At 35.7% G+C, this 17,923-nt stretch overlaps 1 protein-coding gene across 1 annotated transcript in view; it reads right to left on the bottom strand.

Moving 5' to 3' along the window:
* USH2A (usherin) overlaps positions 1-17,923 on the bottom strand; it is a 763,885-nt gene that overhangs the window by 284,818 nt on the left and 461,144 nt on the right. The window contains exon 37 of the mRNA XM_063114845.1: positions 14,516-14,695. Coding sequence (XP_062970915.1) covers positions 14,516-14,695 — 180 coding nt within the window. The remainder of the gene's footprint in view (positions 1-14,515; positions 14,696-17,923) is intronic.

The raw sequence follows: 17,923 nt of genomic DNA, 5'->3' as shown, positions 1-17,923 counted from the left end.
GCTCTTAACCAGTAGAATAATTTGCTGATGTGTGAGAGCGGTGTGTGGTGTGTATGAATTTAGGTGTCACAGAGGAACAGAGGAGAGAGACAAGGTGGCACTTTCAGGTATGCCATTTTTATCCTGTATACGATTTGCTCTTCTCACGTAAACTCTAATCACATATTTTTTTCAGGAAGAGCTTGCAAAAAAATTTTTTTCTAAGAAAGTAAGAATTGTCAAAAAGCTAAAAGTTAACTTTAGATCATCAGGAATTTCACTGGCCGTGAAGCCTCGAGATATGAGAAATTTAGGCTTAATCCTTTCTGACAAAATATCTCAAATACATTTAAATCTTTCAGACTTCAGAGTAGCCTGTATTCATTTACTAGTCCTACAGTAAGAGTATCCGGCCCTGACACCATCAGACCTAGTAACAGAAATTACTGTATGTTTTATTAAAAACCTATTTTTGTCTCTCTCTCACTCTCTTTTTTATCTAAAATCCTAATTTAGTTGTTGTTCCCTTAGGTACAAAGTACACAGTTCATAATTCATTTGATATAAAATGTCAGTTTAGATTCTTGCCCTTCTTTGATAAATGAGAAAAAACATGTACATTTCAATTTCCTCAGTGCCAGAACTACCAGGAACAACCCCCTGTTGTGCTTCTCAAAGACCTCTGTGTTAAATTAAACATCAAGATTCAGAAACTGTGGGGAAGGATATTTCCAAGACAGAGAACAAATACCGGAGACCAGGGAGACAGCTAACGCTTTTCCTAGCAGGAGAGTGATACCTCCCAAAGAGCATCTTTGATCCTCCAATTAGACCTCACTTATAATTTAATATACTACAACCAGTCTGCTATTTCCTTACATTTAGTTTTAAGAGACAGTTGTTGGAATCATGAAGGAAAATAAAAAATTTAGATGTTTACAGGGTAGTTTAATTTTCAACCTAATGGTGGCGGCCTCTGTATATTTTGTACCTGTTATATATCATACTTTAAATTCTTTAACTAAATAATTGGGCACCTGCTCATGTGCCAGTAGATCTTCTTGGTGCACACACACCCTTTATTTCTTGCTCTAACACATTGAAGTGGGTTCTGTGATTATGAAACCCCTTTTCAGGTGAATAAACTGGGGCTTAGAGAGGAGATAACTTTCCCAAGGTCACACAATCAGTAAATAAAAATGCTGGGGGGTAGTGGGGAGTGGATAAGTTGAATTCTGATATTTTGACAGACACTGCAGTCAATGTGTTTAACAAATGCACAGTTTAAGAGGTATGCTTACCTGATTGATAGAGTCACCATGTGAACAAGATTCAAGCATTTTCTGTGGTCATGGCCTCAACTTCAGATCTGATGAGGACAATATTCCTCCTTTATGATGGTCCAGGGGTCACAGATGTCATTCCTGTGACCATTCCAGGGAACAATTTTGCATATATTCACACTGTTCACACTAGTGGGTTCTAGAATATTTCCCCTGTGAATGAGTGTCCTCACCTGACTGTAGTATTTTTAACTTGACCGTGGAAAATCTTTTTAGTATAGTGTAGAGTTAAGTCCCTTCTTCAGATCCCCGTTAACCTGTGGGGGCCTAGACATCTGTGTTCCCTCTGCCATAAGAGTATTTTAGTATAAGGAGAAAAAGATTCATTCATTCATTTTACAAATATAGGCTTTCCAGCTTTTTTCTAATGAAGTTTTTTCAGTTTTCAAAATTAATATGATTAGATAAATTAAATCTCTCTTTACAAAAGCTCAAATTATGTACAACCAGAAGATCACATCTATTCATTTCCCTTGAGATATAGAGGACATTAACACATATAATTCAATTTTAATATAGGCCCAAAGAGAGGACAACTTTGTAATTAACAATAATGACACTACCATTAGACACTAATATTTGGGGGAAATGTATTTGAACACATTCTAATGAAATTTTCTGCCCCACACCTACACAAAACCTTCTGCAACTGCAAATCAAATCAGCAAACCTAAATTTTCTATCACAAGCCAAAGAAAGTGTACATTATAACTCACAAACCACTCAGGAGCTAAAAGTACAGAAAAAGAAATAATTTTAGAAAAGTTATGAATCTTTTCTCCTAAACAGATAAATATGAGGGCCAGTTTAGCATTGTCTTCTTTTAATTAGAGTTTATTGTAAAAGTTCATGGGTGAGTATAAAAGAAGTTGGTCAAAATTCTAGGTGGGCAAGGAAGTACTTGCAGCCACGCTGGGAAAGGATAGGTCCACCCGGTTGTATGTTTGCTTCTGACACAAAAAGCGTACACCACATAATATTACTTCTGCTGAAGGCTTTTTTTGTAAGGCTGTAAAAATGGATTTTAACTGAGTTGTTTTCTCTCATTAGACTGTAAACTTAAGGGTATGGATTATGTAGCTAATTGAGGACGGCTCTACAGCCCATTTGCAAGAGATGTTGACCATCCGATAGCTCAACCAGACCATGCCCTTGAAATTACATTTGTCTCAGCTGTAGAGTTAGGTCACTTCTTCAGACCCCTGTTAGCCAGTGGGGCCTAGACATCTGTGTTCTCTCCGTGATAAGAGCATATGAGCAGTCAGTGAAAGGCACTTCAAATAAACACTAGGGCGTAGTGGCTCAGAACCAGGCTTCTGTAGTCAGTCTCCTGGTTTGAATACGGTTTTTGTCTTTTACTAGTTTTACGACCTAACGTGCTAGTTGCACGTCATTGTCTTCTTAACTTCCTCAAGTGTAAATAGAAATAATAATAGCACTTCCCTTATGGAGACAAGGGAGACTTTTCTTATGGAGCTTGTGAGAATTAAATGAGTTATTACATGCAAAACAGCACCTGCACCTACTAAATGCTATGTTGGTATGAGTGATCACTACAACCAAAAGCTCTTTTTAATCAAATATAAGATTACATGACCTTAATTGTTCTCTCAGCAACTGGAAACTATGTCAGCCTACTCTGCTGAGTTGCATTTGTGAACTCCTAAAAGGAAACATCTTAACTATGAGGTCTAACAGCCAGCAAACCCTGGAATCCAGGATAAAGATGTAACTGACTTGAGGACACATATTTCAAAACCCTACACAGGATGTGTAGCCACAAGGTGCTCATTAAAGAAAAGGGAAGAGACTCAGGTTTTAGTTACATGGAGTTCCTTATAACAGATGTTCTGTGAAGGAATCGAAGAGCAGAGGAAATTGAGCTGACAGTGTCTTCACATTAGGGCCAGTTAGTGTTCCTCAAGGAACATCTGACATGGTGCCTGGTGCTTTCTGGTGCACAAGTAGAACTCAGCATCTGGAATTGGTTATTCACAGTATCTTCTGTCCTGTTCAGGAAGACTATGAGCAACACGATCGCTTCCTTACAATGGAAAGGGCTTTGGCCCTAAGAATCGTGCTTCTATATTCAAGGATAAGTTGAGAAGAGGAGCCTATTCTACCTCTTTTTCCTCAGTAATTCTGTGTCCCAATTATAAGCATGGAATAGTGTCATAGACAAGATCATACAATATCTTTGCTTTGAAGGTATTTTAAAGATAATATAGTTCAGTGGTTTCCCAACTTGGGTATGCATCCAAATGACCAGGGTGGGGGGGAGGTTGTTAAAATATAGATTGCTTGGCCCCACCCTCAGAGTTTCTGATCCAGTAGGTTGACGGTGGGGCTTAAGAATCTGCATTTCAAACAAGTTGCAGGTAATGCCGATGCTCCTAGTCTGGGATCACAGTGTGGGAACCTCTGATCTAGTTCAAGTCTGCCATTTCAGATATGAGAAACCTGCATTACAGTAAGTGTAAGTTACTTAAGTCAGACCAAAGAGCTAATTAGTGCAAGAGCTATTGCTAGAACTCAGGGCTCTGAAACTTGAAAGCAGAGACGTGCTCCAGAAGATTGCCAAATGAAGTGGCTCTGAGGGTCAGATTCACAAAGTGGTCAGCAGCTCCACAGTTTCAGACATTATTTTTGTACTTCACATCAGGTTTGCTTCTTGAAGGTTCCTCCGACAAAGCTGACACATATGTTACACAGACAAAGTTTGGTATGATTTTCCAGAAGTTACAAGCCTTCTCTAAATATTCCCTTATCTACTCCTTTTCCTTTCTCTCAAGCATCTGTAGTTCAAATGCTTTTTTTTCTAGTGACAGAAAGTACGACTCATAGAGGCTTAAATGGTTAAAGGGGTTAATTGACTCCCATAGTAGAAAAATCGAGAGAAAGAGTTGGTTTTAGGCAGAGTTAAATTCAAGGGATCAAATGACATCACCAGAAAAGACCAGCTATGACTCCTCCATACACTGCCATGCATCTGTTCATTCTGTCCACACCGTGAATTTACAGACTAAGAGATAAGACATGACACATGCGTATGAAACACTTAAATAAATGGAAGACAGTGTAAGGTCCAAAATGATCATCCAAGTGTGAGGGAATGATTTATTTCATTTCATAGATACCCTCCCATTTCCCGTTTCAATTGTCCCAATTAATTAACAATCATGAATATTATAACAGTTGTGGGGAATCCTCTCACCGTTGTGACAATTTATTCTTCATTAAGTTTTCACAGCACTCTAGAACCTTTAGATTCTGGGTGGTCTACACCCCTTTATAGAGATACAACAGGGATTTTCTTGATGTTGCTAAGCAAAGGAGATTGGAAATATGGTGTCTAAGTATCTAAGATACATTAAGAATTGTCTTAGTTTTATAAGAATATTTATACAGGCAGGTATATGTTTATAGAATTTTATGCAAGTCAGGCATATGGTCTGTCTATGATAAAAAAGGAAAAATAAAGGAATAAGAGGTTATTTTTAAGATATAAAGCAAAAATCTCTTTAGGTCACTATATGAATTCAAATAAAACTTCAAGTTGCTTTCAAACTGCAGAGCCAGTCAGACAGAAATAATTTTTTTTTAACTTTAAAGTTATAGATAAATCTTTCTTCCAAGATAAAAAAACAGAAAGGGGAATTGTACTTATTCGTTTTCAAAGTATGATTTTTTAATATCAATGGAACTTAAAGGAAAAATACTTCCCACCACTTTCCCCGGGTAAAGTAGGAAATATGTGATTTTAATTCTTTTTTTTTTTTTTTTTTTTTTTTTTAGTTTCTCTGTCTTGCCCCAGGATGCTGTAAAGCTAGCACTTAATTGTGTATGTGGGCGACTGTGTTTCTACATAAGCCACTTGAGAGTATGCAAACGTGGAAACCTGGCAGCCCTTTGCTGGAGGCTTGCCGAGTCCATGGTAAGCACCCTTCAAAGTTCCCTGCTCCTTTCCACATGGCTCAGAAGTTAGTCCCTTTCTAAAGTGTTTTTATAAGCAGGAAGTTCATTGTCAAGATGGTGAATATGAAAAGTGAAGAACATTTCACAAATTATGAAATATAAATTTATCCCTCTCGTTGGCCTATGGTATGTAATTTTACAACACACACACACACACACACACACACACACACACACACACACACACACACACACACACACACACACACACACACACACACACACACCAGCAAACTATCAGTTCCAAAAAGGTAAGGGTAAGGATGTTCATAAAAGGATTTGAGAGCATGTTTAAGACAGTCATAAAAGATTCTATTCTCATAACATAACTTGGGAGAAAGCATGGGTTAAAGTAAATGGCCTGATATATGTTTTCAAAAGTACACTATTTATTTTATTAAGAATTTAAATACTTTTTATTTGTTGAATCCACCTGCTTTATTGCCTTGAACGGGTTGATTTTTTCACAAGAAAAATAGCACATTTGGAAGATATACACAGAAGTAAAACATTATGCACATCTATTCTAAAGATTCATATGAATTGGATGTAATATAAATTGTGTAGCTTTTAATATACTGAAGGTACAGACAAACCATCTGTTTATGTGGTGGTATACGTTGTTTTAGAGAATGCCATTCCTATATCTTCATTGTGGCTTTTACATTACAAAAGGCAGTTAATCTCATCTTTCCTTCCACCCTGTAAGTAAGGTAATATACCATCTTAGGCTATGTTTATTCCAATTTCTAAACTACAGCGTATTTTTTAATTTTCTTTTTCACTCTTTCAACTTTTAAGATACCCGGGGCCACCTGCATGTTGAAGGTGTTTACTTACACATTGCAAGTGAACTAAAGTGGTTACAGAGCAGATGAAGACAGAATACACACGCTGACAGGCTCTATATTTGCACATGGCAAGCAAACTTCTCCACTTTTGAGAACTATTAATTTAATTTTTTAAAAGTAGCAATTTGACATTGTACTAAGTAGACTTTAAAAGGCATAAGAATATTTTACACTTCTCAGTGCTACAGCCAATGAGGTGAGTGCCAGATGCCATGGGGTTTACATTTGTGACCCTCCCTCCTTCCTTCCTTCCTTTTTCTTTCATTCTTTCTTTCCTGTTTGTCTATCCTGTTTTTTGATGTTTTAATTGCTCCTAATTCTTTTGGGGATCGTGTAATAAAATACTACTATTTTTCCCACTCATGCCTGGTCAATAATGCTACCCACAGTCCATTCCTCTTAGATCTTAGAAAGGGATTTTGGTTAAATTAGAAAATTGAAGAGAAAGATAAGTTCTTTCCTTTAAAAACTGAAGGAGACAAATCAGTTCACTAAGCAAGTCATGCCAAAAATCTCAGACTCAGTACCTAATCAATTCAAGATACGTAATCAATGATCTTTTTCTTTTCAAGCAGAGCTGTTGTAATACATTACTGAAGAGAAGAATTTGATAATACTGTCCTGCCACTCCTCCTGGGGTAGGCTGTTCTGAGGGTGGATCACTGCTCTTAAATTATAGACACTCTCTTTACCTACCTATTGTTAACTGACCTGCCAGATAAATAAAAATGTTCCATTTACTCTGTAATGCACAGACACGGATAGTTGACTACTCTTTACTTCAAGGGCAAAATTCTGCAGCCACCAGTGGAATTATACTCTTACCAAGAGTCATTGCATTTTTCAAAACTGTTCTGTCAGTTGTGCTTTTCATTGTAATTATGTAATCTAATTAAATATCATGAAACTGATGAACACTAGTAAAATAATAGAAACTTGTTTCTATGAAAATTAACTGCTTTGTAAAACTTAAAATGATGACTTAATAAAATAATGCTGTCAAATTAGTATAGGAAATATAACTAAAAGACTGGAGAAATTATAAAAACCTAGAAAGATTCTTTAATTAGATTATTCCTTAATTATCTTTAAATTTTTGTTCTTCTATTGAAGGAGTTTTAAAAGTGGGAATCATAAACTATGCACTATGGATATAGTTTTCATAAAAGATGCTGGTTTTATTAATAGCAAATCAATACTCTAAGAAATCTACTTGGCCCTATATAAAAAGATTGGTGAATAAATATATCATTATGTGTTCTAAACTAAAGTTGTGTTTAATATGTATTTGGATCTTTTTAAATGCTCTGTTTTAATCACCGTTTTTAGTTAACTGTCCAACCATCAGTCACAATAGGTAAATTAATTTAAAATGGTAGTTAAAACAGAGAATTAAATACACATACATACACACATATAAGCATACCTCAAAAGGGTCCTATATTATTTATCGCTGCACTGCAATGGCAATCTTGACAGGATTAAGATAAGTTAATTTTAAGATAAATTTAACCCTAAATGTTGAATTCAATCCTGAAAGATGTTTATCCAAGTAAAAGTACAAAGCAATAGCAAAAGAAAACTTTCATGATTATTTTTCAAGTCATCACCATCACAAAATGTTCTGGTCCCTCATTTGTTCAGCAAGTACTTTGTGTTAGACACACTGGGGCTAGAAAAATATACAGATCAATCACAGTTCCTGCCCTCACAGCTCATAGATACAAGCAGAAGTCTGAATATCCAAGCCCTAGATTTGAGAAATAACTAAAATGATTGTTAAAATCTCTCACATATAAGAGGAACTCAGAGTTTATCCTCTAGTATTGAGCTATAAACATTTAAAACAAGATTCTACTGACATCAATTTCTTGATCTTTATGCTGAAATGAAATGTCAAAATTAATTTTCATGTTAGGAAAGATTTTCTTCTATCTTCAAGAAAAAAGTTAGTATATTGCTTTCTCCCATTTTTTTTGTGTGCTAGCACATTGTTCTTTCAAAAAAAGATGATTTTAATAGAAAATTCTATACAATACTTGCATGTATGTACACACACACACACACACACACACACACACACACAATCTACTAAAAACCAATCACTTAGGCATTTATGAGAGATTGTTAAATTAACGGTCCCCAGTAAATCACACCTTCCAGTATCTGTGTCTCTTGACTTGGCCTAGAAATTTGCTCTGACCACCTGGAAGCAAGCAGAGGTTTCATAAGCACGTGTACATTGGGGCTTGACTCTCAAAACCCTGAGTTTCGCATGCTCTGAAGAAGCCCATTCTAACCTCCTTAAGAACAGAGATCCACCATGACAATTCAAACAATCGTGTGAGAATAGGTAGCGGTGGTTTTAAATTGCCAGGTTTTGGGGTGGTTTGTTACACAGCAATAGATGAAAGAGCATTCTAGTTTCCTAAAATCGAAACAAAAATAAATTCAGTAGCTCAATCCTTGAAAAATTAGTGGTTAACATATTATTCTTTTAGTGGTATCATTGGGCAAACATTCTAAGCTAACATTTTCAAAAGCAAACATTTCATGGAGTTGTTCAAAAGCACATTGTCTGAACAACGACTAAGCTTTTCCTACTCAGTGAAAAATGAAACAAAATTAAAATTCCCAGACTTAACGTTTTGAAATATATATTTGAGGACAATTAGGAAAAGGTGAAAAATATTTAGCACAAAATTTCAAATTTCTCTCTTTTGGCTAGTGTTAACAAAGTTATGAAAGCATTTTATAAATAAAATATACAGACACTAAAGATAAATAATTATGAAAACTGCATTCAATAAGTAGCTCAATGTGAATACCAGAGGAGAGTCCTATTAAGAAAAAAATGTGTTGCTTTTCCACCTATTGAAATCCCAAGATAACCAATGGGAGCTTGATGTAAAAATCATTCGCAAATTATGATCCGGAGGTCATGGGGGAGGATGCTAAAGCTATTTCAATAGGAAAATCACTTCCCATCCTTCCTGCTTACTTCATCATCCAGTACCCATCACAACCACCCCTTAGCAGGGTTACTGGCCTGGTCACATTTATGTCAACACTCTAAGGGGTAAGTGTGGGGAGGGATAGGGATGTAGTAAGATAAAATCATCCTGGTCTCTGCAGTCTGTGTGAAAGACTCTGATTTTTCACTTGCCCTCTCTACAGGGCATTTCTTAGCTTACAGGGGCCAAAAAAAGGATCTTAGTAGAAAACTAAAACAAAGCAGGTAGCATGCACCAAATGTTTACCAAGACAGGCACGGTGGCGCTAAGCACCTCACATACACTGTGTTAAATCCTCCCAACAGTTCTACTGGGTGGGAATTACCACCCAGCCTGTTTTATGGAGGAACAAACTAAGGCTCAGTTATATTTGTGGATTAGCTCCTAGTCACTCAGCCGATGAGTGAAAGAGGTGGATTTAAATCCATTTTTCTCTGACTCCAAAATCTACCCTTTTATGATATGACTAAGGTTTAATTCCTAGTGGATTTCACTCCTTTTCCTTTATTGATCTTTCAGGGGGGAAGTGGGGTCAAAAACACTCTGTAAAACGAACCACTCACGACCATTTTATGTGTCTCAATTTTTGATTCTTCTAATAACACATTTTGTAAAATAAACAGGTTCCTCAATCCTAGTATTTTTATGAAGTGTGTAGATTTTAATAATTCTCATCAACTTAAAGGTATAAATGACAAATTATTTCCTGTCAGAGAAAAACTGGATTAAGTCCACAAACTAAGGTGGTTCTGAGTTCCTTTCACTGTTACAATAAATCTGTTCAGAAAAAGATAAACAGAAGAAAATTATTCCTTTTGGAAAAATAAAAAACTTTCATAAAAAATCTGTTTCTAGCTCGTCAGTATGGAATTTGTCACTAATCATTTTAAACTATGCCCTTTTATGCTTCTTCTGTCTCTTTTAGCTTTCCGAGTAGTTCTTTGATGTAACAAAGACAGTTTCAGACAAGATTTCAGTTCGTCTGGAAAAAAAGGTTTAAGTCTGGAGGCAAAATGCAGTGTATTTAAAATTTATATACTCTATAATGCCTTTGTTCTGAACTTGAAGATCCTTTAAAACTTCTAAGCTTCTTTGCCTCCCTCCTCTAAGCCCATTTGTTCTTTTTTTGCTTATTGTCATGCAACTGTGACTTTAACTGGTGGATTCCATCATTTAACTACATGCAGAGTCATGGCTGACCCTTTCTGATCAATTGCCAATCTATACAGGTTTGACTGATAAAAGAGCCAATTAGATTTAAGCAAATTAAGGGACATCACCAATGTCAACCACTTATTAAACTGAATGCTGAATTCCATGCATACAAAACACTAATGCACTGAGTCCCATTAAGCATTGAAATCCTAACCCCATTAGTAACTCCAGACCTTGAAGGAGTAAAGGCCATAGGAAAGTTTCATATTTATGGATTAACATTTGGATTCCATTTTTATTTTTTTAATTCTTTTCCTAGAACTCTTGAACCTCTACTGTAATGCTATTCAAGAGCTTGGATTAAATATATTCTTCATTTCTAAGAGCATCTTAGTGCTACATATGAGCATTACATTATTACAAACAACTAAAAATATAGTAGTTGTAGAAATACAAAAATCTGAGTGCACAGAGGTAGGTGAAGTGTGCTACATAATTGAAAAGAAGAGAAACCTACCCAGTTGCCCAAATAATATTTAAAATGAAATTTTCAAATAAAAAATGTGTGCTATTCAGGATTGACCACTGTCCGTCTATGTGCAGTACTATTGGTAGCATCATCTTGCTTGCCTTAATTCCTATCTTCAAATAGCTTTGGTTTATCATGTTGTTTAATTATATTTTTTCTCATCAGAAAAACAGAGATAGCTACTAGCATAAAAGGTATTCCATAACTATCAACCACGAGATGATGTGTCATGGTAAAATTCTTCATACCATGTCCTCCTACTTTTCCTTTCCAAATTTCTATATAAATTAAGGACTGTTTATCCTATGCTTACCTGAGAAAAGTAATCACTGTAGGGGAAGAATCAAAGAGCAATGAGTTGGTGCAACTTGAGAATATTTCTTACCTCCACTACTTTTCCCCTATGTACAGTCTGGGCTCCCAGTTACATCTACATGGCCACAGCATTCCTACACTGGACAGTAGTATGCAGAGAAGGTCATATGGTCACATTTTCACAGCTGGCTACAATATAAGGTTGCTCAGATAGAGACCAGGCCTGGGCAGGCCTGAGCAATGGTAAACTTACAATTTAAAACTGGTAATTAAGCTATCATGACTTATTTATTTATTCAGTAATTCACCAGTTATTCATTTTGCACCTACCGTGTGTCAGGTTTGGTCTAGGTGCTGAAGACAGAAATGTGAATAAGAGAACAGTCCCTTCTGTATGGGACCTTACAACTAAGGATTGTAACAGTCAGTTAAAAAGGCTTTTTCAATATTATATGATTGTACTCGGATACAGATGGACCCTATCTCAGCCTCAGCTGGCAAGAGATCACTTTCTAATGCTGTTTCTAAGATGAAACCTAAAAAATGAGTAGGACTTGGCCAGATCAAAGGGGATAAGGGGGTTTTTCAGGTCACATTTGATAGCAAATATTTGATAGAGAAAAAAGTAGCTTTTCTTTTCTTTTTTCTTTCTTTCTTTTTTTTTTTTTTTTTTTGCCCAAACCTTCTACTCATGTTATTAAATTTTTAAACTACATTGAGAAGAAAACATAGCTAAGGGCATTATCATTTCAAATCTTGCATAATCCAGCACTGAAAGAGACTAGAGACTCAACATCACTATAAAAGAGATCTAATATTGAAATCAAGGAAATGGCAATAATGATAACAATCCAAATATAATGGAAAAGTAAATAGCACATAGAACCTTCTCTACTCATAAGTTGGTTTGCTTCTGTATATCGGTTCATTTATTATTCATTCCAGTATGAAACACAGTTCACTGGACAAAGGCATGGAAGATTTCTTTAATAACTCTCAGTACTAATTTAATTCTACTTAAACACACATATTCTAGCAAATGCCACATGCTTTTCAGCATGATCTTTATGTGTAAATCAGGATAATATGTTTTCAGATCATTAAGTAAAAGGAAGCATGAACTAAAACCTATTTAATCAATGAGGTATCACCTTTAAACTGCCACAAGGTCATAAAAAAGATAATTTCAAAGCTATAAGTTTCCTAATTGTAATCAACAACAATCTAATGACGAAAGAAAGTATGTCCTAATGGCTGTAATAAACTTTAGCAAATCACTGTCTTTAGACATTTGCTTTTTCTTTTGGTGAAGGGCCTTCTCCCAAATTCTGGATCTCTGAGTACACGAAGTGAATGATTGCATCAGGCCCTGAGAATGTGAACCTGCGCGGCATGACAATAACGACACCAATAAGCATTGAGAGCCGAGATGAAGAAAAGCCTACTTTACAGTTTACCTCTGTTCTACTGCACGACCACAAAACAATATTTTCATTTCGTCCTGTTTGCATAATATTAACCCTTATATTGACAGACATATTCACACAGTGTGTATTGAGTTAGCAATCGGAGCTTGCTATTCTTGCTATTTTAAAGTGAATCATCTGAATATATTAAAACTCAGTATATAACTGAATTTGTTATATATTGTGTATATGTACATGTACAGTATATAGCATATTATTAGACCATACATTTTTAAACACATAAACACTAAATTAAATTAGCTCTATTTTTAAAATATGATGCAAACTACTGTAAATTATAAATTAAATCGGTGTAAATGCCATAAAATGAATATATAACTCATTAAATATTCCACATATCCTGCTAAGAGATAATACTATATAATTTTAAATCCCAATTAAAGCATTGATTACTCTTTAGTTTCTAAATGGATAAAGGAATAAAGGATATTATACCCTAAGGTTTAGAGTCATCACAATTTTCTATCCTTCTAGCATGTGAACTAGTGAAACGTGAAGCTGTAAATACGCAAGGCCTTTTGTGTGTGTATGTTGTTTTGTTTTGTGTTTTAGTCCCAATTTTTAAATAAGCAACTATCTAAATTCAATTTCCTTTTTTTATTATTGGTTTATAAAATATGACACTTATCTGAGTTGATTAGCCCCAAAAGTTCTTTTTTAAGCATTCTTTTCTTAAACAATGTGGCTTCTGCCATTTAGAGTTTCAAGTGTTTTAGTAAACATCCAATAATTAATTCTTACAATGTCATAAAAGGTAGGTAATAGTGAATGGCTTTATGATAAGACAGGTAATGAATCTTTCCTTAGGGACAGAGGTTCTGTACAAACTGTAGATTTGCCCTTATGTTTTTTGCAGTGATGAGGCATTTGTTGCTCTTACACTCCTTGTTTTCAGGAGGGCACTTATCCTGCCCTGAAGTTTGCTTATCATAAGACATTCTCCCTTAGTCCAGAACACACTGGTTCCCAGAAGTTGGCCTACTGGGCAGACACTGGGTATCCCAGGGACCTTCTCCTTCAGTGTTTTCAGAAAACACACATTCCTGAATGGCCAACTGATAATCGTGCTCTTAATATTTTGAGATATGCTTTCTGTTCAAGTGCCATACGCACCAACCCAAGAGGGAGTTTTCTTCTTAGCAGTTAGTTACCACAAGTGTTAAAACAAGAGTGAAGTTGACTGCAGATCAAAATAATGGTAATTGTGAATAAATTAGGTCAATTTTTACAGGAATATTTAACATAAAAATATCCAAACTGTATCATATTTCACACATGAAAGTGTCACTGCTGAACTGTAACCACGAGGACATGGAATTTAAAGGAGTTTTCTAGTGGTGCAAGGAGAGTTTTCCTGTTCTGGCTATTACCCACACGCTGCCCTTTTTGCCAAATGGAAAGGTATAAGTATATATCTAAACTAGTTCTTCAGAAAACCAGGAGTGAGAACCATTTGTAATAGAAAAGGAAAGCTCAAATTGCAAACATAAATTTTGAATTTAAGTAAACTCTCCAGCAAAAAGCATCTCCCAATCTTAATATGCAGAAAGCCAGAGGTATGTGTGTGTGTGTGTGTGTGTGTGTGTGTGTGTGTGTGTGTGAGTACAGCACACGTATATATGTACACACAGTGTGGGATGAAAACAGTCTCAACAAAACAATAACAAAATATCAATAAAAGTCTCAACAAAACAAAACAACAGCTAAAACAACCAGAAATAGAATTGAGCCTCTAAGTTCAAAAAAAAAAAAAAAAAAAAAAAAAAAAAAACCCAAAAACCTCCAACAATAAAAAAGGTGTTCAATGGAGACTTAGTTCTAAGGCATTTATATATAATTAGACAGCTGACATTTTTTATAGACTTACCCCCTGGTGGCATTGTGATCATTATAGGATCACTTATCAAGCTGCCTTGGCTATTTGAAACATTCACTTGTACAGTATAGTTAGTAAAAGGAACTAATCCATTGATGAGCACCCAAAGGTTGGCTTCTTCACCACTATGCATAATTTTTGTGCTGTTCTGAAGAGTGTAGTTATTACCTGCTGATTAAAAAAGAAAATTATTAAAATTAGTGTATATTTAAGAATCTTTCCTGCTATTATTTGAATATTTTCTTGAGTTTCTAAATGTACTAAATAGAACTATAACATCATGATCCTCTTAGGCATTACCTGTGCTCCCATTAATATGCATACTTTTATTTTACTACTCTGTGAACAAAATGTTACCTGGATTAACATCTCCAATTCATTGGTCATAGCAATAAAAATAACTTGACTGATATTCTAAGATGGTATAAAACCATATCACAAGTATCATGCACATAAGTAAAAATATTGCACAGACATGTAAATTGATCACTTGATGAGTTGCTTTTTACTTTTTTGAGGTTTTTGTTTGTTTGTTTGGTTTTTTTTTTTTTTTTTTCAGTCCTAGAATTTTCCGTGATGTTCAGACAGGAAGAAATAACACTTTTCCTTCCAAACATATTATCAGCTGAAGTATCTTTTGCTCATTTTGCTTAAGATGTGGGCTGACTTCTTTCTATGTAATGCCCCTTTAAGTCAGAACTGGTCAGAATATCCTGGGAAACAACTGGAGATGGAAAGTAATATGTTCCCACTTCAGTCAGAAGATCTAATTTTTAGCTCTATGAGAAAATGCGAAGCTGCCTGGCTGTATAAGAGAATCACTTTCAATGGACTATCACCTGGGTGCCATCATCCCCCTCCTTCCAAAGCTTTAGCAAGCCCATTCTCAAATCTCAGCATGTCTAAGATTTAAGAAAAGACCTCTGCCTGATAGCATTTTCTCTCTTTCCTCCACCACCAGTTCTGATCAAGGTTAGAATTACAGGTTAAAATAAGAAAAGAGCAACAACTGAACACTGTAACATTTCTTTCACTTTCTACATCAGACATTTTCCTGAAAAGTGTACAGGAGGCAATTTTGTTCAAAATGTTGCTTCACTTCTGTCAGATTTTAGAAATGTGTTGTAATAACTCTTAAAACATACAAAAAAAGAACCATTAAGAATACAATACTTATTTCAGATGCTGAAGCTTTTTTCCTTGCATTTTGTTTATTTGTTTTTGAAGCAAATTTTGAGCTGTAAAACAAACACTGTTGCTGGCATTGAAAATGGCATGGCAGGGGGAAATCTATAAAGTACCACTTTATTCTAAGTTTCCCAGATAACAACATTAATACATGGTAATTATACAATTAGTTGTAACATTAAGTTCTAGTTATAGAACAATGATTACTCAGTAATTATAAGAAGTATATAATTACTCAATAATTATGAGAAGTATGCAATTACATAACCATTTTGCTCAGCTCAAAGAAGAACTTGTACATCTCCAGGAACCACGCAGCCGAGTGAGTACAATGTTCTCTCGCAGCCAGCACACAGTTCCATTCACCGACCTAGAGCAGCTCATGACATTTCAACCCTCCAGGAAGCTCAGGAATCTCCAAGTTCAAAACCAAAACAGGATCCACGGATTTGGGCTCTTCCTCCACCTCATTCTCCCTTTCTTTCCTTTCTTCCTTTGAATTTTACCAATTTGGGCTCCTAATATTGGGGAAAGGTCTTAAAACACAAGTGCTCAGACCCCCGTCTTCAGAGAGCTGTGCTGCAGCACTCTTCGCTGCACGCTCAAGTGTTGCTCTCAGTGGACTGGAATATGCAACCCATTGGTTCAGCCTCAAAAATCAAGCTAGAAAATGCTAAAGTGATAGGCATTTCCTATCATAGGTGACCACTCCTGTCTGGTTGGCCCCATCTCTGACCGTTTTGCGAGTATAAGTGGACGGTGCAGACTCACTTAGGCTTTTTGTTCTGGAACCACAACTCCCCCCTCCCTAAGCCCCACCCGATCCAAATTGTGATTTTAGGTTGACGTCTCCTCCTCCAGCCTCCGTGGCTTGGTCTGAGCCACTGGGCTTAAACTGTGGATTGCACAAAGCTCTTTGCAGAATGAGGTTGTCTATACGAGTGTTCCAGGGTTCACCTACATCAAAATCACCTGGGGATACCTCATAAAAATTCATATACTGAGCTCCACCCCAGACCTACCGAATGAGATTATCAGACAGTAAAGCCCAGAAATCACTGGGTGACTCTTCTGTAGCATGACGAAATTTAATAACTGATTTTTTCTGCACTGATTTTGGAGTTATGTAAGCCATATTGAGGCGGGTCTTAAAGTAATGATTAGAATTCATTTCCTCTGCTTCTGAAAGTAACTAGATCACATTTAGCATCCTTCTTAATGATGCCTTTAGATTCTAGCATTGGGCTCTAAAATATTTACTCTATTAGTGAAATAATGCATCTACAGGAAGAGCAAAGCTAATGTTGAAGACAAATGTCTCTTTACAGACTACAAAATCTAATACAGCTGTTCTATAAGAAATTTTAAAATATGCATAAAAATAATTTTTAAAATGAGTGAACATTATTGTACACTGGAGAAAAATAACTTCAGGATTTCTGACTTAAGTATCCCTCCACCCCCATTCTCTCTCTCTCCTTCTCTATCTTTCCACTGAGGATACGAGGGGAAGGAAATATTCTTTGTCCATTAGCTGACATCACAAATCACAAGGACAAAACAAGTTTTGTATCAATCCCGTAAAATTTTTAAATAAACTCCTAACTGCTGTTTCAGGATATTCCACATTTTAAAGGATCTTGATGGAGGTTAATCCTACTCTCCTATTTTATTTTGAAGAAAAAAAGTGTTTCATGAAGAAATAGCCAAAATAAATCCCATAAGGACAACAGATTTCACTTCTAAAGAATCTTTCCTTCAGGCTTTAAATGCGAGGTCCTGGTAAAATGTTACCAACATTAATGTCCATTTTCTAAGGTGAAAATTTTACTGTTAATGTTCTTATTTGTTGAATAGGAGGATATTTTCAATGCAATTTTTTAAAGCAAAACCCAGCAAAAATAAGTATTTTCACAGATAAGATGTGAGGATGTGTAACTGATTGCTGTCCCGGGGATACCACCCTATATGGGGTTCTCAGACTGAAATAACACAAATGGGTATCCTTTTCCATTCTTGTTACAATCATTGTCACAAGAATTTTAATGCACCATATATTCCATAATTTTTTTTCTCTGTGCTGTACTGCTCTGACCTTTTCAATATTCTATAATTTGACTGGCTGGCCATTTCAGATCTCTCCTTTTTATAGCCTTATTAACATGTGAGAAAGAGGTGAATTGAACAACCAATCAGAACACATAATATTGC

This window comes from Cynocephalus volans, chromosome 11 (assembly GCF_027409185.1).
Source record: "Cynocephalus volans isolate mCynVol1 chromosome 11, mCynVol1.pri, whole genome shotgun sequence".
Classification (NCBI taxonomy): domain Eukaryota; kingdom Metazoa; phylum Chordata; class Mammalia; order Dermoptera; family Cynocephalidae; genus Cynocephalus; species Cynocephalus volans.
The sequence above is the reverse complement of the archived record's forward strand: the minus strand, read 5'-3'. Positions and strand labels throughout refer to the sequence as shown.